This window comes from Nipponia nippon, unplaced genomic scaffold (genome assembly GCF_047370975.1).
Source record: "Nipponia nippon isolate SJK-2023a ecotype South Korea unplaced genomic scaffold, ASM4737097v1 scaffold_3, whole genome shotgun sequence".
Lineage (NCBI taxonomy): Eukaryota > Metazoa > Chordata > Aves > Pelecaniformes > Threskiornithidae > Nipponia > Nipponia nippon.
Genome location: NW_028262347.1, coordinates 84,151,285 through 84,178,622, shown reverse-complemented (window position 1 = coordinate 84,178,622; position 27,338 = coordinate 84,151,285). Strand labels below are relative to the sequence as shown.

General features: G+C 49.9%; 2 protein-coding genes across 9 annotated transcripts; one reads left to right on the top strand and one right to left on the bottom strand.

Annotated features, from left to right (window-relative positions):
- The first annotated feature begins 796 nt into the window (after positions 1–796).
- On the top strand, positions 797–20,707 carry PHC1 (polyhomeotic homolog 1). 8 transcript variants are annotated; one of them, XR_015707128.1, is made up of 17 exons: positions 965–1,141; positions 5,084–5,240; positions 5,865–5,975; positions 7,351–7,428; positions 8,200–8,349; positions 9,325–9,480; positions 10,593–11,091; positions 11,402–12,162; positions 14,379–14,526; positions 14,636–14,844; positions 15,432–15,546; positions 16,117–16,225; positions 16,898–17,048; positions 17,649–17,880; positions 18,189–19,689; positions 20,370–20,455; positions 20,582–20,707. XR_015707128.1 is itself a non-coding variant. In XM_087768306.1 (15 exons), the coding sequence occupies exons 2-15, from the start codon at positions 5,127–5,129 to the stop codon at positions 18,341–18,343; spliced, it is 2,988 nt and encodes a 995-aa protein (XP_087624432.1). In that variant the 5' UTR covers positions 797–884; positions 5,084–5,126; the 3' UTR covers positions 18,344–20,374. The 8 variants fall into 8 exon arrangements, 5 of the variants coding, with proteins under 5 accessions (XP_087624432.1, XP_087624433.1, XP_087624430.1 ...); XR_015707126.1 differs by having other exon boundaries at positions 20,370–20,623; XR_015707127.1 differs by lacking the exon at positions 20,582–20,707 and having other exon boundaries at positions 18,189–18,693; positions 19,558–20,374.
- Positions 20,708–20,758: 51 nt separating this feature from the next.
- Positions 20,759–27,313, bottom strand: M6PR (mannose-6-phosphate receptor, cation dependent). The gene is made up of 7 exons (XM_087768309.1): positions 27,082–27,313; positions 24,751–24,924; positions 24,374–24,546; positions 24,174–24,283; positions 23,835–23,965; positions 23,169–23,295; positions 20,759–22,586 (listed from the first exon to the last, which is right to left on the bottom strand). Exons 1-7 carry the CDS (start codon positions 27,168–27,170, stop codon positions 22,464–22,466), a joined length of 927 nt encoding a protein of 308 aa, XP_087624435.1. The 5' UTR covers positions 27,171–27,313; the 3' UTR covers positions 20,759–22,463.
- Between the last annotated feature and the right edge of the window lie 25 nt (positions 27,314–27,338).

Below are 27,338 nucleotides of genomic sequence, written 5' to 3'. Positions count from 1 at the left end.
TGAGAGTAACGAAGGGAAGCGAGGCCCACGTGCCTGCACAGCGCAGCTTCTCTTCTAAAACTTGCCAGCGAGCTCTGGCACTGTGGTTTCTTTGCCCTGTTTCTGTAGGTTTCCCCTGTGCACCTCTACACGTGCTCTGCATGCCCTGGACAGAAGACCGCCCCAGCACCGTTATTACTGCTGTGGCCTGTTTGTTCATCAAAGCTTGTTCCAGGTACCAAGACAAACATTTTACATTCTGCATAAAACTACTAATGTTTAACAAGGTTAACCAGTCTCCGGAAGGACCGACGGCAAAGGCTGTCCCAGCACAGAGGACATCTGTTCCGAATGGCCGGGAGTACAGCCAGGCTGGGACGCTTATCAAGACCTCGATGCCTCGGTCCCCTTCCCCTGCAGGCCCGGCAGGAGGCCCCGACCGCGGTACGGAGCCCCCCTCCCCGGTAGGGCCAGGCGGCTCAGCGGGGCGGGGCGGGCCCCAGGCGAGGCCCCGGCCCCGGCCCCGGCCCCGGCCCCGGCCCCGGCCCCGGCCTGAACCCGCGCCCCGCCAGGCCCCGGCTGCCGTCACCAGGGCAACGGCAAGCGGCACCCGGGGAAGGGCGTCACGTGCCCGGAAGCGCCTCGAGGGAGGAAGTGACGGAGCGGCGGGGAGCCCCAGAGGCCAAGATTTAAAAAAAAAAAAAAAAGAAAAAAAGAAAAAAAAAGGAAAAAAAGCGGGGGGGGAACCGGCCGGGGCGCGGCGCGCGCGTGTGGGCCGCGCCGCCGCCGCCCCGCCCCGCCCCGCCTCGCCCCGCGCGGCCGCGCCAGGTGCCCCCGGGGCTGCCCTGCCTTGCCCTGCCCTGCCAGGCCGCGGCCGGGCCGGGCCCGCCGGCAGCCGCCGCGAGGTAACGCCCCCGGCCCCGCCCTCCCCCAACAACGGGGCCCCCGGGCACCGCCCCGCCCCGCCCCGCCCCGCCCGGCCGGGGCCCGGCCTGGCTGCCCGCGCGCGGGGGGCGTGTCAGGCGGCGGCGGCGGCCCGGGGGCTCCGGTAGCGCCGGCAGCGCGGGTCCCTCGGGCGGGCGCGGGGGCTCCCGGCGGGGCGGGGGGCGGCGCCGCCGCCGCGGGAGCGGAGCGGAGCAGAGCGGTGCCGCGGCGGCTGCAGGTGAGGCCGGGCCCGGGGCGCGGGCGGCCGCGGCGGGGAGAGTTCCCCGGGGCCGGGGCGGGCTGGAAGTTGACAGCGGCGGCGGAGCAGCCATTGTCTGCCCGGCCCGGCCCCGGGAGCAGCGGCCGGGAACGACTGCCCCCGTCGCAGCCCCGCTCCCGCCTCCCCGGGCAGCCGCCGCCGCCGCCGCTCCCCCCGCCGGTGGCCGGGCGTGAAACACGCGCCTTTCTTTGGCTGCCCGCGGCGGGCATCCTGCGGCGGTCCCCGCCTCCCGCCGCGGCGGGGCTGCGTGCACGGCACAGCCGTGCGGCAGGGCGGGCAGGGCGCCCGCACGCTCCCCGTCGGCTGAACTTCGCTGCCGGAGTTGCCGGCGGGCCCGGGGGGGGGCTGCCCCGCCTGGCGGGGGTTCCCCGGGGGCCCGGCCCGGCGGGCGAGGCGGGCGGCGGGGCGGGGAGCAGGTGCTGCGAGGGTCCTGCGGTGCGGGAGAGCCGCGCCTGCGGCCGCTGCCCCAGCATCCCGGGGCAGAGCGAAGGTGTCCCGGCGGCTTCACGCCTCTGCTCGCCTGGCTGGGAGGCTGCGTTGGGGAAGAGCTACAGTCTCGGAGCGGGGAGTGCGCTGGGGTCCTGGCTGCTAGTTCGCCTCCCCAAAAGCTGTGGGCAAGCCTGTGCAAATCTTACTTGCTCGCTAACTTAGCTTCTCACGGATGAAGCGACAAAACCAGTTGTAAGGTTGGAAAATGTTGTACGGGCAGCAGCCACGTGCTGGGGGAATGGATGGGGTGAGCCGGTGAAACTTTCCTACCTCCTACCTGATGTGCTCATTGACTAGGGTAGGTGTTTGGCCTGCCCCTTCTGCTCTTGCACTTGAGAAAGGTCAGGAACTTGTAGGTGGGCCACCTGTGGTGTCCCTGGAGTGTGCTGAGATCAGCAGTGTGGGTCGGGCTCTGGACGGGCCCAAGTTCTCATGCTTGTACTGCTCCGTGAGCTAGTTTTCTCTCTTCTTCCCTTCCTTTCTGCTGTGCTGTCATTCCTGCCATGGCGTTAATAGGCCTTTGTATCCTTCCATGCCTGCCTTTTAGGGGTGCAGTTCTAGCTGTTGTTCAAAGATTAATTTCCGGTAATTAATTTTCCACATTGTTACTCTGTTCCACCCCCCCCTTTTTTTTTTTTCCTTGGGAACTACCGATCATGTTTGCAAGGGGAGCTGGTTAACTCAATCTTTTGGAAAACCCATGGTTTAATCATTTTTAGTGGGTTATCCATCTCATGGAGCAGCTAGCTGAGTCAAGTGATCTGATAGCCCAGTGATCACTAGATTTTTGTAAGAGGAGGGTGTTGGAAGATGTGCTTGGAGGAGGGGAATGGGTGTAGCTGTGCTATTTTGTGTGGGAATAGCCTGTGTTTGGATCCGATTACGCTAATGTGGACCTGCAACTTTAGATGAACTTGGGAAATATTGTGCCTTTTCACTTTTGTGTTTGGAAAGGGTTTTGCTGGATAACCCTGTTTGCTGTGAGTGACCTAAAATTCTTACCACCTTTCTGCAAAGGGAGAGTATGCTTCCCTATCCGTGCCCCCAAAAGGCCTTATGCCTACACAGAGACCAAAATTTTTTGATGCCTCCCATCCGAGAGGTGTTTCAGTAGGATTCTGTTTGTGCTAGGACCTGATTTTAAGATCCAGATCAATGCAAAACTCTCAAAAGTGCTGGAAATCTTAAGAATCAGTGGTGCTGTTTACTGAGGAAATGCAGACTGGTGGAGCAGATTACCAAGTCAGAAGCCAGGTTTCTCCTTCTGGTGCAGCTGTTGAGGGTAAGGGTACATGCTACAGCTAAGCTGAACCTTAGTTACCTTCTTTTCTCTCTCACTGGCACTTGTGGCATCACAAGTGAGCTAATTCAACTTGCTGTTCTGGCAGAAAATGATGTTTAGGGTAGCTTTTCTGCAAAGTTAACAAGTTGATCTAGTAGGCGCCAGAAGCGAGGTAAATGCTGGGAGGAACCTGCACGGGGAGGTTAAGGATGGGCAAGGGAACAGAAATTGTCTCCTAATGGTAGCTGAGCTACTAGATAACTTGGTGTAATGTGTGTAGCTTTACTCCGACTTGCATTTTAATCCCATTCAAAGTACTTCATTTATCTACCACAGTTTCTTTTTTTTCAGAAAGTCTCTATTCGCTCACTTCTCAATTTATTTATTTTCAGGCTTCATTTACTTTTTGTGGTGCTGCCTCCTGGGAAAGATCTTTAAGGCAATTGTCTTCTCCAGAGCTTTTATATTCTGGATAGGCTTATTGACCAACTGTTTCTAGCTGTAATAGAATTGTGCCTGAAGACGCTAGTGTCCAGTTAGGAGGGGGTGTGTCTCAGTTGAGGAGAAGATGACTGCAGGGCAGAATTACCTATGGCCACTGCTGAAGCAGTGCGGGAAGCCAGTGTTGCATTAGCAGGGAGATGCCTGGGCAGGACTTGAGGGCAGAGGTAAAGATGCGGGGGTAAGACAGGACTGGAGCAGCAGCTATCTGCTTGTCAATGATAGAATTTTCCAGATTTTGAGGAGCAGGTTTGGAGCAGCAGTTCGCTGATGTAGTCAGCCATCCTCTGCAGGATGTTGCCCTACTTTAAAGTCATCTGCTGCCCTTAACACCATTCCAGAATTTAAAAAGTTGTCTGGTCACGGCTATTGTTGCACCTTCTTTTCTGCTGCGCTGGTCTATTTGTTTACTCACCTGGACAAAGTTATGTTTGGTGAAGGCTGTGAAGCTTAAAATCTCTGGATTCAAAAAGGTCTAGATACAGGGACTGTGTGGGTGCTGTGGGATCCTGGAAGCCTAGGGGTCTCATTTAGCGGTCTCTCAGATACCTTGCAGGGGAGCCAGCTGGTGTTTTGGAAACAAACAGGCTGTCAGTGATACTGAGACTATCAGAAGGTTTTTTTTAATCTTACATGGAATGATATCCTTCTAAAAAGTCAGGTTTTTTTCAGCAGAATTCTGACTCTAACCCCTTCTACTGTTACTCCCTGTGTAGGCCATGTTTCTTGCTGCAGGAAACTCCCTGATCATCCCAATGTGTTACTCTTCTGCTAAGTACTCTCTTCAGTCTCGCTTCTCTTCTTCTTGGCTGATGAAAGCCTTCTCCAGTCCTTTCTCAGTCTTGCGGTTCACTGCAACTCATCTTTCTGCTGCTGGAAGATCTCTCTGGCTCTGTATGACCTCTTTAGCAGCTTTCCCCTCCCAAGTGTTGCCAGTGAACCCTTCATCTACTCTGCTTCTGGCTCTGTTCCTCCTGAAAGCAACTGACTACCACAGATACCAGCTTCCAGCCTAATATTCAAGTTACAATCTGGCAGGAACAAGAAGGAGCTGGAAAGTCCATGTGATCAGAGAAAGAAAGAAAGAAACAGTCGAGGGCTGGAGGCTAAACGGGGAGAAGGAGGGACCGAGTTGGTATATCTGCAGTAGGGCAGCGGAGTTGTGGGGTAATTACACCTCTTGCAGGACTGGAGGAAGAGAGGATCAGAAGTTGCCAAAGTGCAGTGGGAGACTGGAAGGACAGTGCGATTCGCCTCAGTTCACTAGCCTCTCTTGAAGGAGAGGTGATCAGGTCTGTAACCAAAGGATTGCCTGAATGAGCTGCAGCTGCTCCTTCACTCTGCTGCCTTTTTAAGAGTTCAGGATGCTGTAGCTCCTAACTGTAGTATGGCAATAAAAATATGAGAATATGTGCATAACATTTCTGACTGTGGTAATGAAAGACTTAAACCGCGAGTATAATTCCTGGGTTATTTCAGAACCCCGGCATCCCTGGTCCCCTGTGATGTAGCAAAGCTGTGCAAGGAGCCTGGTACTGGGATACTCCAGTAAAAAAGCTGTGTAATGCAGTGAAATACGGTTTGGTTCTTTCTCAAGCCTGACTTAGTTTCCAATTCTCTCGATGTAGATCTGGAGTCGGTCTCAGCCTGAGCTCCTGGGATCCTGTCACCATGGAGACTGAAAGTGAGCAGAACTCCAGCTCCACCAGCGGGAGCTCCAGTTCTGGAGGAAGCACCCGTCCTCAGATATCGCAGATGTCTCTCTATGAGCGACAGGCAGTACAGGTGAGACATGGTTATGTTCTGGGGTGGCATGTGCATCCGTGGAAGGTGGTGGTGAGCCCTTCTGTGTTCCTCCGAGTTGTGTGTCAAGGTGGGAGCATGCTTGAAGCAGACTGTTGGTGTTTTCAGATTTAGAAATTCTTGTGCTAGGCCCGATGTTTAGTTCCTGTAGCCTGATACTATGCTTCATGTTTTATCGGTTACTCCTCCAGTGTCCAGCCTCTTAGATTTAATCTGTACTGTGATCCAATACATTGATTTTTAGCCTGCTGTTCTAGAGCAAGTCATTCAGTTTATCATCCCAGTTCCTCCATATAGCGTATATCCTCCATGCACATACTATACTGTAACACTTGTCTGCCTGCTTGAGCACGCACATCCCCAAATTCCTGGAGTTTATTGAAGTCTTGCAAGTGTGCTTCCCGCTGTCCTGGAATACACCTGTGATTCAGTCTGTTACCAAATTTGTAGCTGTACTATGTATTTTGATGTGCTAATCTAGTGACTTTGCTTTTTTCGTGGGGTCTAGGGCTGGTCTTATGGCTGTTATTTATTTCTTCATTGCTCTCTCTAATCACATTTCAAGGGCACGCTATTTTTGACAATTGGGTTTTCCTCTTTCTCTAGGCCCTGCAGGCACTCCAGAGACAGCCCAATGCAGCCCAGTACTTTCATCAATTTATGCTCCAGCAGCAGCTTAACAGTGCCCAGCTCCACAGCCTGGCTGCTGTCCAGCAGGTGAGTTCGCAATGGGCAGAAGGAGAGGAATTGGGTCGTTCTCTGGGGAAGATGCAGAAATTCTCTCTTTGTACAGTGACTTGTGCACCGAGGTCATCCTGATCCATGATGAAACAATGAGTCCCTAAACACATTGTTTAAAGCTAATACAAACAGCTAGTAAACTGGAAGCCTGATGCAAAGATTCATTTGGTTTTCAGGTACAGAGCAGGGGAAGGTAAAATTTGGCATCCCCATAAGGGAATTTGCACTTCAGAGGCCTATGACTAGCCCCTGCACCTTCTTTAAATAAAAGATGGGTGGTTAAATCAGCAGTGGATGCAGTAGTGTTTAAAAAATGAATTAAAGTGAACCATGGATTGTTACTTCTCTGAGAATAAACATGATCTTGTGTGCATGAAATTTCAGGTGGTATCCTCTGAATTTTCTGTCGTGAAACTTACTAGCCGATGTTTTCTTTACCAGTTACTAGTAAGAGGGATCTGGGGTAGATCTTGTCCAGCCAGGAGAGTGTTTCTTTAGTTGAAATAGGTTTATACAAATTGAGATATTTGATGATGCATAACTGTTGAGTGATTTTTTTTTTTTTTCTTTAGCAACTTTGCTTACCTACCAGACTTTATCATCAGTTGAAGATGGATTGTGTGTGATGTGAATACAGTTCTGTCTGTGTAACAATATCTCCATCAGTAGCTCTGCTCCTTGGCTGTTAGTCCAAAATCTCTACCTGCAGTTTTATAGCATAGAGGGAATAGAATACTCTCACCAGTTTCGCACAAATCTTAGTTATAAAACTAAGCTCTAACTGAACTAAAGCTCTAAACTAAACTCGTACAGTAGAATTCCCATGGGATCATGGAGGGGAGGGAGGCGGGAAATCTAACAATATTTGCATTCCTCCATGAACCATATGTGCTGTAATCTGAAATTGGTTACTTGGAGTGCTATCATTGCATTGTTACTAAACTGTCTAACTAGCCCAGCAAATTGCTAATATTGCAGGGAACATCTGCGTATTAACAGTGGATTGTAACATCAGGATGAGGGTTGCAGTGTGTAGACTGGCAAGGTGGGGCAACAGTAGGGTATGTACCCATGGGTGGAAGGACTGGAGGTCATGCAGCGTAAGGGTCTGTTGTCTGCTGCCTTGGGTAGTGTATAGGACTGAAAGGGTTGGGGAAGAGGAGACATCTTGCTGAGTTGCTGCACCTGATTTGTAGGGCACGGCAGATATTTGTAGTGGTTAGATTGTGCTCCTGTTCTCAGGAATGGGAGAAGATGATGATGGGACTAGGTGTCCTGACAAAGCCAAATATTTGGGCTGGATTGAAAAGTTTGTTCCAGGTACTCATTTCCCTGTCAATCTCTCTTGCAGGCTACAATTGCAGCCAGTAGACAGGCCAGCTCCCCCAACACCAGCACCCCGCAACAGACCACCACCACCCAGGCCTCTGTAAGTAACTGCTCCCTCACACACATAGCAAAGCCTCCCTCCCACCCCCTGCCTTGTTCTTTCTCTTTGTCTTTTAGGAAGGCAGTCAGCCAGGCAAACACAGCTTCTAAGAATGCTGGGAATCCCAAGATGCAGACAACTTTGAGGATTTGGGGTGCTATCATTATTGGTGGGGGTTGAGGAGACTAGAGAAGGAGTGGGAGAGGCCTCTTAGCTGGAAAGGTAGACACTGATCTCTCTTTGTTGAGGCTTTGCGGATATGTTGTCACGGATTAGAAAAGGATCAGGACTTCTAAGGAGAAGGAGTCATGAGCAGCTTGAAAGGGAATGCTCTTTTTTTCTTGGGCAGAGAAGTAGTTTGTTGAATGAGAGGAAGTCTGGTTTTGTAGTGAGTATTGAGGAACTGGGATTTGTTCAGAGAGTAGATGGATTGGTAGGGTAGAGATTATTTTGTGGGTGTTTTTCCTTTGCTTGAGAGGCTGGAGAAAATGATGTATTTCTTTTGGATCTCTTATTGCAGTTTCATGCTAACAGTGATACTCAGGCTCAGTATACAAATGAGGTTAGCAGCCAGGGCTTTGGCTACTTTAGATTGCATAGCGTCTAAGACAAGCCCTCTAAGACAGGAACTGTTTTCTTCTTGGTTCCCTGTGGGATACAGGAAGAAAACTGTAAAACGTCTGTTCTGGCTGTACCCCAGTAAGTGAATTTGTACTTATTTCTTTGCTTCCGTCTCTTCATATATGATTTGGGGCTTTTCTCTGTTTTAAGATCAACCTAGCCACCACATCAGCTGCTCAGCTGATCAGTCGGTCACAGAGCGTGAGTTCCCCCAGCGCCACAACCCTGACGCAGTCTGTGCTCCTTGGGAATACCACCTCACCACCTCTCAACCAGTCACAAGCCCAGATGTATCTCCGGGTAAGAGATGTGTACGCAAAATGTGTCCTGACCATGAACCCCACTTCCTAGCCACTTCAGTGTTTCGCTGCTTGGGATTACCAACACTTCTGGACTAATTCTAGCTTTAAGGATGATGCACTATATTTTAAATTCAGATGGGGAAGCTCTTGTCCCTGAAACCACAAGTTTGACTCTGGGCTCAGCTTTTGAGGGTAATGAGCTTTGTAATGTGTGGCTCAGGTGAGATCATTAAGAACTATGTTTGTCTCTGCTCTGCATAGATGTTAAAGATCCCATGGCACTTCTCACTAGAGTATAAATGTGAAATATATGCCCTAGACTTTGAACATAGCTCACAGAAATAAAGCTACTCTTCTGGTTCAATGCTGGAACAGATATATGGTAAATTACTCTCTTCTACCACTGCTGAGCTCAGGGACATAAGTCAGAATTCAAGTAAGCGTAGAAACATAAATCAACATGAACAAATATGTCATCCTTTTAATCGCTTTGAAGTGCTGCTAAATAGAAAACATTAGGCTTGGCTATATAGTCAGTCTGGGGTTTGGCTACCTACCTGACAAATATTTTCTGTGTCTCAGTTGACTTTAGATGCAGATTGTAATCCCCTTCTTGTCAAGCAACCCTGGTCTTGGATGTATGTCTTTTATCACTGTTTCTCAGGCAGTTCCAGATATACATCTGAAAATTCAATGATACCCCAGTCTTTTAGCCAGCCTTGGACAGGCTGTGGGAGTTGGCCTAGGCCCATGTTTGATAGAAGAGTGCTTGTTTCCATAAGGAAACTGTTCCCAGTTTCCTGCTCCTGAGGGTTATGTTCAGTGTTACAGTGCAGGGAGGGTTGGGGGTTTTGCAATGTGTGACATTGCAGCCCAGTGTTGCTTTGTAATCTGTTTGCTTGTGGTTCGCTGTCTGTCTTCTCTCTTCCCCTCCGTTCCTTTCATTCCACATCACCTGACCCTCCCTCAACAGCCACAGCTGGGGAACCTGTTGCAGGTAAACCGGACCTTGGGCCGCAATGTGCCTCTTGCCTCCCAACTCATCCTGATGCCCAACGGGGCTGTGGCCGCTGTTCAGCAGGAGGTACCGCCCACTCAGTCTCCTGGGGTCCATGCAGACACGGACCAGGTCAGTGACACCCCCTCCCAGAGTCCTCCCTTTCCCCTGCTCTCCGTCACCCCACACTCTGGTCTTTGTCTCCAGCCATCCCTGTGTAGTAGATTAGCTCTGTTTTATCCCCAACCTGTGTCCCTGTGCAGGCAGGAGATTCTGCTCTCTTGCTGCCATTTTTTTTGCTTTTTACCTCCAGAGATGGGATTCATTTCTGCTTCAGATTTCTGGGGTGAGCCACAGGCTGGACCAATTTTGGACAGTTTTTCAATTGTCCTTGTGTGAAAAGAATTGTTGAGTTCTATGTCCAGTTTTCAGTCACTCTGCAATGAAGAGTCTTTGCCAGCAGTAGTATTCCTTCACCCAGTTGGTTTGTTGTTCTAAAGATGCCAAAGACTAAAGAGGCCACAAGGTCTTAGCTCCTGCATTCATCTCTAAGTAATTCTCCAGGTCAGGGAGCTGCCATGGCTTCCCATTTTCCTTGTCCTATCCCAGTCATTCTTGGGATTTCCAGTTACTTCATATTTTTCTTGTCTGGAGCATTTTCTTTGAAGGAAGGTCAGCCATGATCAAACTTGAAGGTAACACTGCATTTGGAGGATGAGTAAATACAGAGGATGGCAGCACCAAAATGCAGAGGAACTGGAGAAACTGGAAGAGCTGCAGGCTACAAGTAGATCTGTGGGCCTGCTGAGTGGAAAGCCCTGCACAGGGAGAGGAGGCAGGTGGCACAGAAATTGAAAAGGAATGACTGGTCTTTAAAGGGGTATCTCAGCGGTTTTAGAGCCATGATAAACTGGGTCCTACCAATGCAAAGGCACGGCAGGCAGGTCTGAAGGCTGTCCCATGCCTCAGAGAATGGCGGTGTCCTCACATGCTGTTCAGAAAGTGCCACGAGATCTTTAACTTCCATCAGAGATGGGGCAGGAGGGAGTTGAGGATACTGTGTTTCCTGGGGAGGGCCACGCCTGAGCTTTGCCCTGCAGCGTTAGCCAGCTCCCCACATGAGACATGAAGCATCGATTTAGCCTGCATTCCAGTAGAAGGTGTTGCTGATGCGTTCTCTGCCAAACTTCCAGCAAGTAACATACGTAAAGCAAACAGATTCTGTTTCGTGTATGTGTTTCTAGGTGCAGAACTTGGCTGTGAGGAGCCAGCAGGCCTCGGCCACTAATGCCCAGCTCCAAGGCTCTGCTCAGAAGGCAGCTCTGCCAGGAAGCTCCCAGGCTTCAGGCTTACCGCAGGCCACCAGCACGGGCCAGACCTTGGCAGTGGCTCAGGCCTCCTCTGGCAGCGCAGGCCAGTCCCTCAACTTGAGCCAGGGAGCAGCAGGCAGCAATGGTGTCTCCGGGGCTGTGGTGGCAAGTGGTGGGAGCCAGACTTCAACGGGATTGAGCCAGACCTCCTCAGCAGGTGCCGCTGGCAGCTGCCAAAGGAAAGGCACGGGGGTGGTTCAGCCATTACCAGTAGCAGCTGCCCAGGCTGTGACTGTCAGCCAGGGAAGCCAGACAGAGACAGAGAATGCAGCCACAAAGAAGGGCGAAACGGACAGCGGTGGGCAGCAAACGGTGGGCATGAACCTGACCAGGACTGCTACACCAGCACCCAGCCAGACGTTGATAAGCTCAGGTAAGTGCAGACCTGTTCCTTCTCTTTGAGCCCACTGGGCTTTCACGAGAGTGCCATTTGAAAGCCCAGTGGTGAGAGGTTTTCCAACATGCCTCGCAGCTTCTGGGCTCCCGGAGGCTTGTCTCGCGGAGTTATCCCTCTCTATTAGCAAGAGAAGTTGATTTAGTCCCTCATGTCCTCTGCCAGTAAGCTGTCAGTCATTTTGGAGCTTAATGACTCGAACCAGTGCCTGCCTGCCTTTTTTTGTTATTGTTGTTCCCAACTGTACTGTGGCTAACTTTTGTGCTCTCTTTTCCCACTGTTTGTATAGCCACGTATACACAGATCCAGCCACACTCACTGATCCAGCAGCAGCAGCAGATCCACCTGCAGAAGCAGGTGGTGATCCAGCAGCAGATCGCCATTCATCACCAGCAGCAGTTCCAGCACCGCCAGTCCCAGCTCCTCCACACAGCCACCCATCTTCAGCTGGCCCAACAGCAGCAGCAGCAGCAAGCACCATCTCTGACCCAACAGCAGCAGCAAGCTCAACCTCCACAGCAGCAGGCTCCACCTCAAAACCAGCAGCAGGCTCAGACCCTTGTGGTACAACCTATGCTGCAGTCCCAGCCACAGCCTGTGCAGCTCCAGCAGGACAGTCCTTGCCAGCCAGCCACCAAGTCGCCTGTTCCAATTCAGTCAAAATCTCTGGTCACCCCCATCAAGCCACCTCAGCTTGGGCCTGCCAAAATGTCAGCAACACAGCAGCCTCCACCACACATCCCAGTGCAGGTGGTGGGCACTCGGCAGCAGGGCTCAGGCCAAGCCCAAGCACTTGGTTTGGCTCAGATTGCTGCAGCAGTGCCGACATCCCGGGGAATGCCAGCCGTGGTCCAGACTGTTTCCCAAGCCCATGCTGCTTCCCCGTCATCGTCTTCAGCTCCAGCATCCTCACAGGAAGCTCCTCCTCTCACCACAGGGGTCAATTTGGCACAAGTTCAAGGCACAGCCCACATGGTGAAGAGCCCAGCCTCCTCTCCAGTTGTGGCTCAGATGCCAGCAGCATTCTACATGCAGTCTGTCCAGTTGCCAGTAAGTGATACCATTGAGAAGGAGAATAGCATATGGATTCTCTTTGTTCATTCCTAGGACACCAATCGCAGTCCAGGCCCAGGTCAGTGGGATGGGATGGGTAAGGGGTTTGGGTAAAGGGATGTGGAGACTTTTTCCTCTCAAAAACACTAATTCCAATCCAAACCTTGGGGTTACTGACTACAAGCATTTCTCTTCCACACTATCATTCAAAGGCTTGCTTGAAGTAAATAGATGAGACTTAGACCCTGCCCCAAACGGGCTAGGTGTCCACATCCCATACTAAATATCACATTTAACAATGTGGTGGGTTGACCTTGGCTGGCTGCCAGGTGACCACCAAGCTGCTCTATCACTCCTTTACAACAGGACAGGTGGAGAAAAATACAATGAAAAGCTCGTGGGTCGAGATGAGGACAGGAAGATCACTTACCAATTACCGTCATGGGCAAAACAAGCTCAATTTAGGGAAATTAATTTAATTTATTGCCAATTAATCAGAGTAGGATAATGAGAAATAAGAACAAATCTAAAAAACACCTCCCCCCCCCCTTCTTCAGGGGCTCGGCTTCGCTCCTGATTCTTCTACCTCCTCCCGCTGAGTGCTGTAGAAGGATGGGGAAAGGGGATTGTGGTCAGTCCATAACGTTTTGTCTCTGCCACTCCTTCCTTCTCATGCTTTTCCCTTGCTGCAGCGTGGGACCCCTCCCATGGGATACAGCCTTCATTAACTTCTCCAGCGTGGGTTCTTCCTGCAGGCTGCAGTTCTTCACAATCTGCTCCAGCATGGGTCTCTTCCATGCGATGCAGTGCTTCAGGAACAGACTGCTCCAGCGTGGGTCCCCCGTGGGGTCACAAGTCCTGCCAGCAAGCCTGCTCCAGCATGAGTTTCTCTCTCTATGGGGCCACAGGTCCTGCCAGGAGCCTGCACCAGTGTGGGCTTCCCACAGGGTCGCAGCCTCCTTCGGGCGTCCCTCTTCTCTGGTGTGGGGTCGTCCACGGGCTGCAGTTGGATATCTGCTCTACCGTTAACCTCCATGGGCCACAGGGGGACAGCCTGCCTCACCATGGTCTTCACCACAGGCTGCAGGGGAATCTCTGCTCTGGTGCTTGGAGCACCTCCTCCTCCTCCTTCTTCACTGACTTTGGTGTTTGCAGGGCTGTTTCTGTCACATATTCTCACTCCTCTCTTCCGGCTGCTGTTGCATAATATTTTTTTACCCTTTCTTAAATGTTATCCCAGAGGTGCTACCAGCATCGCTGATGGGCTCAGTTTTGGCCAGTGGTGGGTCCATCTTGGAGCCAGCTGGAACTGGCTCTACTGGGCATGGGGGCAGCTTCTGGTGTCTTCTCACCCCTGCAGCGCCTGTTCCCGTCCCCACCCGCCCCCCCCCCCCCCCCCCCCCAAAAAAAAAAAAAAACTTGCCACATAAACTGAATACAAACAATAACTGGCCTCTTTGTTGTCTCTCTCAGGAGACAGATGAGAGCTGAGTGGGCCATGAAAACTGAACTCCCCTCTCCTCACTAGGTGTGGATACCTCCAGGTCAGAGAGCCCTTGGTGTGCGGTACCAGCCACTGACTCTAGGCCTCAGAGAATCCCCTAGCAACAGGCTATGCAGAGGAAAACAAAGATGCCTCATGTTCCACAGGCCTTGTCCATGCTGTTCTGAATTGTCCAGTTAGGGCCTGCCTAACTCCCTGGGACAACAGCACTTTGCCAGCTCAGATATCCTTAGCCAGTTGCTGAGACTGTTTCTAAACTCTGGCTGCTTCTTCAGGGAGGTGTCACAGGATTTGTCTGCTTGCTAGAGTGGGGGGACAATTCTGCTCTCATCCAACATGTTTCCCCTACTGTGTTGACTCTCCTTCATTGAAGCTGATCTGATCTAGCCAAAAGCCTGTTTGGAAACTGCTGGGTGACTGCCATTCCATTTCTTTCTTCCTGGAATAATCTCTTGAGGTTCACACAGTGTCTTGGTATTACATCAATGGCCCAATTCATGTTTATATGTGGAGTTTTGCTCCCTGCTAGGCAAATGCTCCTAAGTAGAGTTATGTACTGTGAGGAAGCTAGAGGCATTTCCAGGAGAAGGAACCAGGCTGCAGATAAAGTATGATGGAGCAGGATGCATCTTCCTTTTGCCTTCAGTCTGTCTTGTTCTTTGCTTTGGGGCTCCTCTCTCTGCTTATGTGTTCCTCTTTATTCATGCAGGGCAAGTCTCAGACCTTAGCGGTTAAGCGCAAGGCAGAGTCAGAGGAGGAGAAGGAGGAGTCGCCCAGTGTCACTGCACTCCTGCCTGCCAGGTCCTCTCCTGTGACAGACAGCCCCAAAAACATGGAAGAGAAGAGTGGCCTTGGAGGTGAGGTACAAAGGAGAGCTCTGCTTGTGCGTGCTAATGATCTGATCTTGTATTCCGTTTGAAGTAGATGGAGCAAAGGTAACTGACTCTTGTGCTGTTAACTTTCCAGATAAATCTGATCCTGCTGCCATTGCAACCCCAAATACCACCTCCAGTGAAGGACCATCGGTCACCCCCACCTCTGCTCCCACCCCAAACCTGGCAATGGTGTCACGTCAGATGGGAGACTCCAAACCCCCACAAGCCATCGTCAAGCCCCAGATTCTCACACACATCATTGAGGGCTTTGTCATCCAGGAAGGAGCAGAGCCCTTTCCAGTAAGAATTCTCTGCTGTGGGGGAAGGTGTAGCGCTCTCTTGGGAGGGTGGTGGGCTTCCATCTTTAGACAGGAGTTTCTTTCCCCATGTTCCAAGTCAGCATTTTTAGCCTGAGACACAGACGGTGACGAGGAAGGGAAAGGAGGGAGGTGTCATGCATGAAGCAAGGCATTAAGTGGTGGCATTAAAGAGAATGGGTTGGAAGGAGTAAAACAAGTGTGATGGGAACTGTTTTCTCCAGTAGTCCCCAGAGCAATAATTTATGCAGGAATTGTAAGAAGGTTCTTCTCTCTGATTTTTAGTGCCCTGCATTTTGAACAAGCAGCAAGTGAAATTAAAGCAAATAAGGGGAAATGCAGTTACATGGAATTGCAGGATATTTGAGGCAGATAGTACTTGGTGATCTTTGAATGAACCACCAAGCCTGTCAGGAAGGAGTAATAACTTCGTTCAGCATCTCTCCTTCCCTAGTAGGCAGAGGGATTCTTCTGAGCTGTAAAAAGGTATGAGTGGCATATACCTTGCAGAGGGTGGTGGCCACAGAGAATCCTTTACTGACAGGCCCAACTCTTTCTCTTCCTGTCCAGGTGGGTTGTTCTCAGCTGCTGAAAGAATCTGAGAAACCACTGCAGGGAGAGGCTCCTTCTGGCCAGAGTGAAAACCTATCCAGCAATTCTCCAGGAGGGGACAGTGCTTCTATGGGTGAGTTTCAGCAGCCTAGCTAGTGTTACTGAAAGTTTCTGCTCTCTGATACTGTATTACTAACTTTATACGTTATGGCCTTGTATCCCTTCCTCCCTTCTTGCTACCTCCTTAGAGACTCGAGCCTTTTCTTGAGTGCCAGAATACAATACTTTTTTTTGTTGTTAATATGATCTAACACAGCCTGTGTCAGTAGTAAGCAGGAGAATCTGAACTGTACCTGTCTCTAATGACTCTGAAGGCTGTGTGGACACAGCAGAGAGTGCAGTGATGGAGGTTTCCCCCACAGCCTTGTAGGATATGAGGGATATGCTATTTTTTGCGTATTCAGTGAAATGGTACTGACAAGAAGAAATAAACTGCTCTGTTCAATATCCCAGGGTCCTAATTAGTGGAGCTTCTGCCTCTCTTTCCCCAGCTTCTTCCCCAAGCTAACTACTTAGTAGATTCAGTAGAGAATAGTGCTTGCAATCTGTTTGCTCAGAAGAAGGGCAGTGGAATGGGGGATCATGGTGTGTGATCTGCTTCAGTTCAGATCATCAACTGGTGTGTATCTCTGTATCTCACTAGAGCTTGATAAGAAGGCAAACTTGCTGAAGTGTGAATACTGTGGGAAGTATGCCCCAGCAACCCAGTTCCGTGGCTCCAAGAGATTTTGTTCCATGACCTGTGCTAAAAGGTAATAGCAAGACATAATCTTCCTTTTCTCTGGCTGTACCTTCTCTGGAACTGGGCATGTGCCCCTTCTCCAGGTAGCGTACAACGCTTCAGTACATCTGATCCTCCCTGCATGGGATGCACTGGTCATAGAGATCCTTTAGGACTCTAAATGATTTGTGAATGCTTCTAGGTCTGGAGAGGTAGATGGGGTGCTGAGTGTAAACAGGATTTCTGACTTGCTCAGCAAATGAAATGAGAAGGGGGAAGTTCTTGGGCTCCAAAGAACCTATTTGACTCAAATGTACATTTCACTGACAAAACGAATGCATATCGGTAGCTGTCTGCTGCATTGGTACTAGACAAAGACATGCGGGAGCACTGGGGAAAAAACCTGGGGAGAAGTTAGACTAGTCATTGCTGCCTCCTATTGATAGCAGAGTGCTTGTTATAGGTCTTTTGTCACTTGGGGGAATGACTTAATTGACCCTTCAGGTGTTAGATCAAGATTCTGGTGTCCAAATATTGCTTGTGTCAGAAGTCTGGACTGGTTCCTTCCACGGGGAAGTCTTAGAAGGAGAAGGAACAGAACTTGATGGTAAAGAGGAGTTTTATCTCCATCTAGAGCAAGGAGAAGCAGTAGGTTTAGATAGTTGCTGTTTCCTAACTGCTGCTCTGCTTTTACTCATTTGAGGTACAATGTCAGCTGCAGCCATCAGTTTCGGCTGCAGAGAAAGAAGATGAAGGAATTCCAGGAAGCTAACTACGCTCGTGTGCGCCGACGGGGACCACGGCGCAGCAGCTCTGAAATTGCTCGAACAAAGATCCAGGGCAAGCGCCACAGGGTAAGGACATAGTCCTGTCTGCCTCTGTCAAGGCAGATCTCTGTGTAAAAGTTGTCACTGCTGGATGTACCACTTTCTTTCTCACAGTGGATGTAGTCATACAGGATGGGCCAAGTGCACATTGACACAATTGTTACGCAAGGCACAGTGAGCTGTTCTAATTGCTCGTCGACTGCAAAAAGCGCATTCACATTTGTACTTGTTCTGTTCACTCCTGCGTGTGTCTCAGACGTGTCAGTGAGCGAGATCAGCTGACAGCCTTGGTAGAAAACAATCCACTTTCCTGTTTGATTAGCATTCTTCCACGTGAATGATTTGAATCAGATTACAGAAGAATCAAATGAGCTTTCAGAGCTGATGTGAGGAAGAGGAATGGACTGGGGGAGGATGGGGAGAAGGGAGAGGAAGGGAGGCGAGAGTAAAGCCTCCCCTTTCTGGCATCAGGGAGCTCTTGTGTCAGCTGCCCCTGGACCAACAGCCTGAGACAGTTGTCCCAGACTGTTGGGGCAACTTCTGCTGTTCTCAGTGTCTTGTTTTGCACCTAGTTATTGTGAATTTCTTACAGAACACCTTTTTTCTTTCTTTCCTATGGGCTTGTAGGGCCAGGAAGACTCAAGTCGAGGCTCTGATAACTCCAGCTATGACGAAGCTTTGTCCCCTACCTCTCCAGGACCCCTGTCAGTAAGGGCCAGTCATGGAGAGAGGGACCTGGCAAACTCTAGTATGGCCCCACCTACCCCAGATCTACACGGCATCAACCCAGTCTTCCTGTCCACCAATCCCAGTCGTTGGAGTGTGGAGGAAGTGTACGAGTTCATTGCATCGCTGCAAGGTGAAGTTAAGATCCTCTCCTGTAGTCCTGTGATCCAGTAGGCTAGGGAATTTTCTTGGCTCTCCTGGAAAGAAAGCGGTGTCTGTGGTGCCTAGTGCTTTTATTGTACTTTTGTACCTGTTTCTGATTTGGAGTAGGTCATACAGATGGATGAGTTGTACTCCTCAGGCAGCCTATGGAGTGGAGTGGGGAGAGGGGTTAGTTAGATTCCTAGCTTGCTTTCTGTACCTGCCAGGGGTCCAAAGAGTGGGAACAAGGGAGTGCCCAGGGCACATCTGTTTCTCAGTGCTGTTTTTTTGGTTTCACAGGGTGCCAGGAGATTGCTGAGGAGTTTCGGTCACAGGAAATTGATGGCCAGGCCCTGTTGCTTTTGAAGGAGGAACACCTCATGAGTGCCATGAACATCAAGCTGGGACCAGCTCTCAAGATCTGTGCCAAGATCAATGTCCTGAAGGAGACCTAACAGCTCTGAAGCCAGAGGTCTCACTTTTGCTCTGACCCCAGGGCAGCTGCCAGCTTTGGAGCATCCTGCTGGGACAGGGAAGAATGGGACAGTCCCCTGTGGTCTTGCATTCAAGAAGAATGAGAAGGAATTTAACTGATTGAAACTGCCACGCACAAGCCCGTGTCTTGGTCTCTTAATGGTGCTACAAGGGGGAGGAAAACTCCCACCTGGGGCCTTGAAACATCTTTCCTTCCTCCTGATTTTGAATATGCCTCTCCCATATACTACATAAAGACAGGAAGGGGACCTCGTTCTGTCTCAGCAGGCTTCTGAAAGGGAACCACCCTCACCCCTTTTTGCTACAGCAGGTCTGCTAAGTTTTGAATCTCGCTGTGCCAGAATTTGAGGCATAGGAAGAGCCGGCCCCGCACGGACATTGGGAGCGGCTGTGCTTGGGGCATTTAGGAAGGGGAACTAGTAAATTCCAAGTGACAGAGGTGGACAAACAAGAATTTGAGCAAAACGGGCTGCTGTTGTTCCACTCTTAAAAAAAATACCTAGGCTGTTCATGAACTGGGTTTATTAGCCATTCCAGCATGCATACCAAACTTGAAGGCCTGTGGCAATAGGAGCTGCCTTAGCTTTACTCTCTCCTGTAGAGATGCAGAGTGAAGACAAAGTGTTGCGGCAGCTATTTGCTCCTCTCTGAACCAGAGAAGGATTTACCCTGAGTACTTATGGCAAAGTGACGGGAAAATCGAAGGGAAGGGGGATTGTTTTGCATTAGGGAATCCTGCAGCACTAGGTTTGTCTCCCCATTGTGCTAGGGCATAATTTACAGATCCAAAGCAGCCTCCAGAAGTGCCAAGGCTCTTCATAAAATGGGCTGGGGTTTTGGTTTTTTTTTTTGTTCTCTTATCAGTTTGTGTTATTTTTGTGTCTGTCTTCATTATCCTCAGGAGAGCTTATGGGACAAAGTTTAAGCTGGCAGGATTGTATTGCCTGCCTCAGGCTCTTTGTTTTTGGTTTTGGATTGGTTTTTTTTTTTTTTTTTGGTGTTGTAAAACAAATATTTCTCTTCCTCAGTTAAAAAAAAAAAACCAAAAACACACCCTCCAACAACTGAATAGTAATCCTTTAATGCTACTTTTCCTTTCTAAGGGGTAGAATTATGTTACAGGCTGAGTCCTTCCCTTTCAGCCCCTCCAGGTTTGTTGTTTTTTTTTTTTAAGGACCAAATGTGGTATTCAGAAGTTTTGTAACCAGATTGCCAAAGGTGAAAACCTGAGCAGAGTTCTCTCCCAGAAGCACCTCTGCTTCAAACAGGCAAAAAAACCTAAAGAAATTACACAAGGCATGAAGAGGTAAGTGCCCCCTAGAGCCAAATGCCTGAGAGCAAGATGATTTTATAAACCATATGTCTCAGCTTTTCTATTTTCAGAAGTTTCACATGAATATTTGAGTGAAACAAACATGACTCTTCTGTGTGGAAAGCACCTACTGTTGCAGGAAAGCTGTAGGGGCAAGGGAGGAGGCCTAATAGTATAGGTAGGAAAACATTAGAGGTCTTTGGAATGGGCTCTTTATTGGCCCGTGTTAGAAAAAGAGGAGGGAAAGTGCTTAGAAGATGGAAGAAATGTGGCGGCAGCTTCCTAGTCTTTACTGTTGAATCTCACTTTAATGACATCCTTGTTCCTGCGAGAGAAGGCCTCCGAGATTTGAATCAAAATAGGCCCAAAGGACGCTGCCCATGCTTGCACCCTGATAACACTGTTTGGTCTGATATAATTTGGGGGCAAGGAAGGGCGGAGGTTAGAATCTCTAACCACAATCAGCAGAGGAAGGCTGCCCTTAAACCATTTTATCCTTAGCAGTCTGGGTGTGATAAAACTCCTGCTTAGCCAGACCCTTGGCAGCGTAGGCAGGCAGCTAGCCTGCCTATGTTACTAGCTACTTCTGAGGACCAGATTTTATTTCAGTCAAACAGAAAGGCTTCACTTCTCCATTTCATGTTCAATGTTCTTAATAAAAAATGCTTGTTCAGGCTTTGCAGGTCTGGCTGCTTTTTAACCGCCACCCCCCACCTGAACAATAACCTAGTGTTTGAGAAGTACAACCTTCATCAAAAAGGTACTTTTGATTTTTATTGCTGCAGAGAAATACAGAGCATGGGAAACTTTTCCCATCTGTAACTAACTGAAACTTTAAAAGCTCAGGTATTAAAGATGTGTATACCCCTCCCTCTTATGCCCTAAGGGCACTGGAGTGATACAAGGTGGCAGCAAAAGACATGTAGTAATAAGAAGAGATCCATGCCTGGCAAAAGAAGTTCAGGCACAAGGCACCACACACCAAGGACCCTTCACCCTTGGATCAGTAAGATGCTCTGGCACCAAAGAAAGCAAGCTCCTGTTACATCAGCACAACGCTTCACCAGGTTTTTTGGTCATTTTATTTTTGAAAGTTGTGTTTTGTACAAAAAAAATTACCATAAACACCACCATGAAAAACAGTAACAGACTTAGTGACTTCCTATTTTTCCCATGTTACGAGAAAGATTGAGACCGTAACAAAAGTCAAAGAAAGCAGGAATTGTTTGCTCACTCTAAACCCAGCAAGAAAGCAGGGCCACCCCTTTTCCCTCAGTGTCACTGTTCAGGCTGCTTTGGTAGTATTAAAAATACAGGAACCATGTTTGTACTCTGCCATTAGCAGTAGCAGCTTGCTTATTCACAATCTCTGCCCTCATGACTGAGGACAGTTCTCTGCCAGTCTAGAAGAGGGCAGAATGGGATTGCTTAGAGTCTAGCCCCTCGCCTAAAAAGCAATTGGGAGTCAAGGTGCCAAGTTCCTGAAGGTTCCAATTAATCTTACAACTCAGCTGTACCTGCTTTTCACCAGGGCCCCAGGAGAAGGTCTCCCTCACTCCCAGCCAGTAGCAGTATGCAAGTACCATCTGCACAGGGCAAGTATCTTGAGACTGGTCTGCACCATGCTTAAGGGGACAGTGATTTATGAAAGCTGACCTTGTAAGCGTGGGACTCCTTTATGCAGTTTTTAATGTGTTAGCATTCTTGTCCTTGGCTCCTATGGTTCCTTTTTTATTTAAAAAAAAATAAAAAAAAATCTGGTAGCTTCACAGGAAAACCCTCTGCTAAACAAGGAACTTTCAGAGAGCATGAAATCACACTGCTGACAGCAACTGAGCTGTGTGGGCAGTCACCTCGCGAAGCTTGTAACAGAACTCAAGTCACAGCTACCTGTCTCATTTTGCCTTGATGTCAGTTTCAGTTAATGTTCCCTTTACTTAGCAGCACATCATTTCCTTTTGCTTCTCAATGACTGAGAAGACTGAAACAATATTTTGACTGAACTGGAAAGTCATGAGACTGTATTTAACTCCTATGGTTTTTTAGCATTGCCCCTCTCCAGGCTGAGAGGATGGCATGCATCCCTTTACATCTGTTGAAGGAAACCGGTGTGTACTCTTCAACATATTGGCATTAGGAAAAGACTGCAGAGGTGCTAATGCCTCTTCCACCCCCACGGAGTCTGGCGTAGAGCACTCTGTGCAGGATATGCTGGCAGAAACAGTGCGTAACAGTGCAGAAGCTAGAAAAGCTGAAAATGCATTCAAAGAAAAATAATTCCAGTGTCTTATAGATCCTGTAAACCCTGGGGGGGGAGGGGAAAAAAAGAAGAGAGAGAGACACAGAAGATCCCTCCTACAGTCTCAGCTGTTTTAACCCACTGCCTCACTTTCCTTCCCCGTTCTGCACCCATCCATGGCCCTTTTTTCCTCTCAGTGATTCAGCTCCCATTCCCACTTTGGTGCTGAATGCTCATATTGCTTTCTTGCTGTCTTCTACTCAACTCTCAGCACTTTCCCCCCCTCCCCCTGCAAGCTCTGCTGCATTTTTGGAAACCTAAACCAGCATTATATTCCTAAGAAGACATGCCTTCAGGGACCAGTGCTGTTCACACCCAGAGGCATCCATGGGAACTGACACACCAGAGACAGCAAAAGCAAATAGTGTAAAGGAAATCAGAAGTGAGAGAAGGAGAACTGGCTGGGAGGCACCTGGCTAATCAAGCGCTGGGGAGATGGGGAGAAAAGAACTCAAGTGTTGAAAGCCTATCACATGGGCAGCAAATGGTCATCCCGTTCTTCCGACTCCTCACCCAGCTGGTCATCACCCACACCGCGGTATGCAGCTGGCGCATTTCGAGGCTTAGATCGGCAGACAAGGTCACAGCCATCCTACAAGCACAGGATATTGCACCGGAATCAGACTGTACGCAATGCAAAGCAAAGCAGCTTCTGTGATTTCTCTTCTGCTAAGGGATTATGCCTATCCCTGTGCTATCTGGGACAGGTCCCCAAAACTCGTCTTGACAAGACAAGCACACATACAAACATTCTACTCGGTCTTGAAAGCTCTGGGCATGCTAATTAACAGTATGCAGCAATATCACGCTGAGACGAGCATGGAGGAGGATAAATGGCACTGCCTACAGTGACCAAGGAAGGGTTTCAGGGAGTTGGACATGAACATTTCACAGTGCCCAGCTTAACATCTCTACCTGGAATGTGTTAACCACGAATAAGCACGTGTTCTAGTTTGTTATGTAGCAATCACAGGACATCGGCAGGGAATCAGACTCAGCAAAGATTTAAAAATAGAGTACTCATGAAATAGATATCCTCTTCTTCTGCCTCAGGGTACACTACCCTGGTGGTAGGTCTACCCAAAAGACGTAGTCCACAAAGACAAGGCAGATGCTATTTTCTCCTGTCCCAACACATGGGCCAGGCTGGGAATATCCAGGGATTTTCACTCACCGCCACCAAATTGCCCAGATCTTGCCAAAAGGCAAAGTGAGGGAACTGCTCCATGCCCTTTGCTCCCACTACAAGGCGCTGGTAGAGGAACCCACCAATGATGTAGACTGCAATCAGTGAAGCAAACCTGGAGGGCAGAATTAAAAATCAGAGCTGAGGAAATCCTATAGACAACCTCTTCCGAGCCAGCTACCTGCCTCAGATCGGTATTGAAGCAAGTAGCTGAGCACCACTGAAGAACAGAGGTATGAACAGAGACGAGAGCAGAAACGGTCCCCAAAATATTGATCTGCTAGTATAAATCTTTCAGCAGCATTACATGAAGTAGTGCCTCTAAGCACAAACACAGAAAATGAGTCAAGGTTCCTGGTCTGAATTTCCAGCTCTGGCAAAGAGCTGTTGTACAATTTTAGGCAGTCACATCTTCCATGTTTCAGTGCACTTCTCTGTAAACTATGAAGGAGGATGTCTACAAGGAATAGAGCAGCTCTGCAGCATCATGCCTTGAGCAAGAGCTTTTGTCCAAAAAGCTCGAGGCATAGTAACATCTCATGGTGGCTGTGGATAGGTGTACCACAATTACCTAGTCTAGTATAGGATTTGCTATGTTTCTAAATGGCACTGGAGATCACGGCCCAAACAGGAACAGCTCTTCCAATGACTCACGTGATCAGTAGAATGGAGCCAACGCTGAGGTGGGAATCCTCAGCTGGACAAGCCACACTGCTGTCCATCTCAAAGAGGTAGAAACAATCCTGCTCCTTTTCCCGCTCTTCTGAAATAATGCTGAATGAACTCTGCAATTTGGGAAAAGTGAAGCCGTGTGAAAATATGCCCAGGCATGCTGAACTTTACCAGAAGACAGTTTTATCACTGTTGGTGCAGTTAGGCAACAGACACTGGAGGACAGAAGAAAACCTTGCTGCCTCCTCAAAGCTGTTCTGCTTATAAACGACCATTTGTCTGGCAGCCTCCTGCTCCTCTCTCCCCTCACGTGTCACTCACCGCTGTAACTCCCCGCTTGCAAGAAATCATTATCACAGCTCTTCTCTTCTCACCACTGCAGTGCCTGCCATATGAATCACCACCTTTATAAATCAGCATGATCCAGTCACCTGCCAAGAGAGAAACAACATAGGCCGCAAATCCAGATCAGAAAGGCGAAGGCAGATACTAACTAAGAAAAGTATTGAGTGGAATCTTACTTCCATTGAAGACCTGGGTTTCATTGATTCTTCCTATCACTGTGGTCTTTCCATTTTGTCTGTCTGTTTGCACCAGGCCACCAAAATCTTGTGAGGTGCTGTTGACCTCCCTGCACACCCTGAAATGGTAGATGTAGTTTTCTGTGTTGCCTTTCTCCACAGTCACGTTAAACCTGCAGCAGGGAGAGGACAGAATAGACAGCCCATAAGATTACACAGAACATGGCTCAGAGCAGCAGACACTCGAGACCTCGAAGCCAGTCACAGCCCATACTAACGGGGGAGCCCATTCTGCAGTCTGCCCCCAAATCTTCCCCTCCCCTTGGGCTGTGGGTGGGCGCTGTGCAGCCCAAGGCCCGCAGCGTGTTTTACTGTACCTCAATGGGCTCAGGGGTTCTAGTTTCTTCAGCAGGGCTCTTTCCATTTGCGACTCGCTGCTCTCATCACCGATCACATCACAGCTCCTCTCTTTCGACGGTTCAGTCCTCACGCCCACAGCAAGGGCCATAAAGACTACCAGCACAGCAGAGGTACGGCAAGGTGATGACATCCTGGACACACACCACAAAGGAAACAGAGGATTAACTGTTTCAGCCCCCTGCAAACTAACCTCAGGGTCACAGAGTCAATGACTGGCCACTTCCTCAGTCCTGACTACAAAAAAGAAGTAAAAAAATCTAGAAACATCTCACAGTTCCCAAAAGACATGAAATCTAAGTCTCATGCATAGTCAAAGACAATTCACTGGGTTGATTTGGGATTCTTTCCTGAATTTTGCCTCAGGACTGCAAAAAGTTTTGCTGCTGCGCACATTAATTAGCATTGATTCAGCCAGAGCAGAGCCCAGCAGGCTGAATGCTGGAGTAAGTTTCAGGCATAAGCCATTGTTCGTTAGTGCATCACACTGAGAAGCCAGTCAGCAGAAAATGATTTACCAGGCCTCTAATCAACCCTCTTTGCAACTCTCATGTGAAGAGCTTGCAGGGAAGAGCCACTGTGATTAGTCAGGCTCTGTTTGTTCAAGTGCCTTAATCTTAATAATTATAATTACGTTATCTTTCTAGTACTACTTTAGCTGAGAATCTGGAAGCGTTTAATAATACTAAACTACAACTTCACAGTTTTCTTCTGTTTACACGGAAGAAGAAGGGAAGGAGGAAACTGAGACATCCTATGTAAGATCCAACCACAGAGGCAGTAATGAAAATAATAAAATCTAGAAGATTTGGCTTTCAGGTTCATGCTAAAATCACACATGAAACATTCAGTGACTGCACCAGCCAACCACAATGGTGCAACAGATTCCCCTCTGCTTCTCCTGTCGCAGATTTCAGGAAAGCTTCAGATGCTGGTGGAAGGCAACCAACAGACTCACGATTAAATCAGTACCTGGCTGCAGCTAGACAGAGAGTCTGCTAGAGGAACAGCCTGTTTTGCTGAACCTAATGATTACCCCTGACCCCTGCAGAGTCCACTGTGACAGCTTACAGCTAGGAAACCAGCTCTCTGACCGCCATGGCGGTCAGATGCAAATATGATGAGGCTAGATACAATGATATCATAGAATCATCGAATCGTTTAGGTTGTAAAAGACCTTTAAGATCACCAAGTCCAACTGTTAACCTAGCACTGCCAAGTCCACCACTAAACCATGTGCCTAAGCACCACATCTACATGTCTTCTGTTCCAGTGCTTGACAACCTTTTCAGTGAAGAAATTTTTCCTAATATCCAACCTAAACCTGCCCTGGTGCAACTTGAGGCCATTTCCTCTTGTCCTGTCGCTTGTTACTTGGGAGAAGAGACTGACCCCAGCTCACTACAGCCTCCTTTCAGGTAGTTGTAGGGAGCAATAAGGTCTCCCCTCAGCCCCCTTTTCTCCAGGCTAAACAACCCCAGTTCCCTCAGCCGCTCCTCATAAGACTTGTGCTCCAGACCCTTCACCAACTTCGTTGCCCTCCTCTGGACACGCTCCAGCACCTCGATGGCCTTCTTGTAGTGAGGGGCCCAAAACTGAACACAGTACTCGAGGTGCGGCCTCACCAATGCCGAGTACAGGGGCACTATCACCTCCCTGGTCCTGCTGGCCACACTATTCCTGATACAAGCCAGGATGCCATTGGCCCTCTTGGCCACCTGAGCACACTGCTGGCTCATGTTCAGGCAGCTGCCAACCAGCACCCCCAGGTCCTTTTCCGCCAGGCAGCTCTCCAGCCACTCCTCCCCCAGCCTGTAGCATTGCATGGGGTTGTTGTGACCCAAGTGCAGGACCCGGCACTGAGCCTTGTTGAACCACATACAGTTGGCCCCGGCCCAGCCGAGGAAATGAGGAAGCCCGTGACGCCAGAGCTCGTGATTCGTCTCTCACAAGACCAAAAGCAGAACCTGTGCTTCACACCAGCCACGTCTTCTCCGGGAAGCTCACCGGCCAACGCTTCACTCACACACAGGCTGAAGTAAAAAGTGATGAGGCGACGCTGTTATTTTCCCCTCGGCCGGTCACCGCTCTGGCGGGCAGCCCCGGAGGCAGGCTGCCGCTGCTGACCACTGCCCAGCGCCGAGACCGAGCCGCCCGCCCGGGGCGGGGCGCGGTTTCACCCCCGCGGCGGCCCCAGGGGCCTCGGTGCCACCCCGCTCCCTCCATCCCCGCCGCCGCAGCGCCGCGGCCCTCACCCTGCCGGCCGGAGCCCGCCCCGCCGCCGCACCCACCTGCGACCGCACGGCCCGGCCTCCCCCCGCCGCGCACGGGCACGGGCACGACCGCCGCTACGGAAGAGCGATCCGCCGCTCACGGGCATCCCATGCTGCGCGCTCGGCGGTGACGGGGCGGCCCGGGGAGCGCAGGCGCGGACGGCACCGGCCTGCACCGGCCTCCTCCGCGATCCCGGCCGGCTCCCCTCGCCCGCCCCGTGAACCGGAAGCAGGAAGGGAGCGGCGGAACTGGCGCTCTCCGCCAATGGGAGCGC

Bases quoted from the DNA above. Each gene is read 5' to 3' on its own strand.
- PHC1 (XM_087768306.1), top strand. From the start codon at position 5,127: ATGGAGACTGAAAGTGAGCAGAACTCCAGCTCCACCAGCGGGAGCTCC. The intron at 14,845-15,431 runs GTAAGAATTCTC...CTTCCTGTCCAG, and splicing joins AAGGAGCAGAGCCCTTTCCA to GTGGGTTGTTCTCAGCTGCT. The intron at 16,226-16,897 runs GTAATAGCAAGA...TACTCATTTGAG, and splicing joins TCCATGACCTGTGCTAAAAG to GTACAATGTCAGCTGCAGCC.
- M6PR (XM_087768309.1), bottom strand. From the start codon at position 27,170: ATGCCCGTGAGCGGCGGATCGCTCTTCCGTAGCGGCGGTCGTGCCCGT. The intron at 24,925-27,081 runs GTGGGTGCGGCG...GTGTGTGTCCAG, and splicing joins GCCGGGCCGTGCGGTCGCAG to GATGTCATCACCTTGCCGTA. The intron at 23,296-23,834 runs GTGAGTCATTGG...TCTGCCCTCCAG, and splicing joins GGCTCCATTCTACTGATCAC to GTTTGCTTCACTGATTGCAG.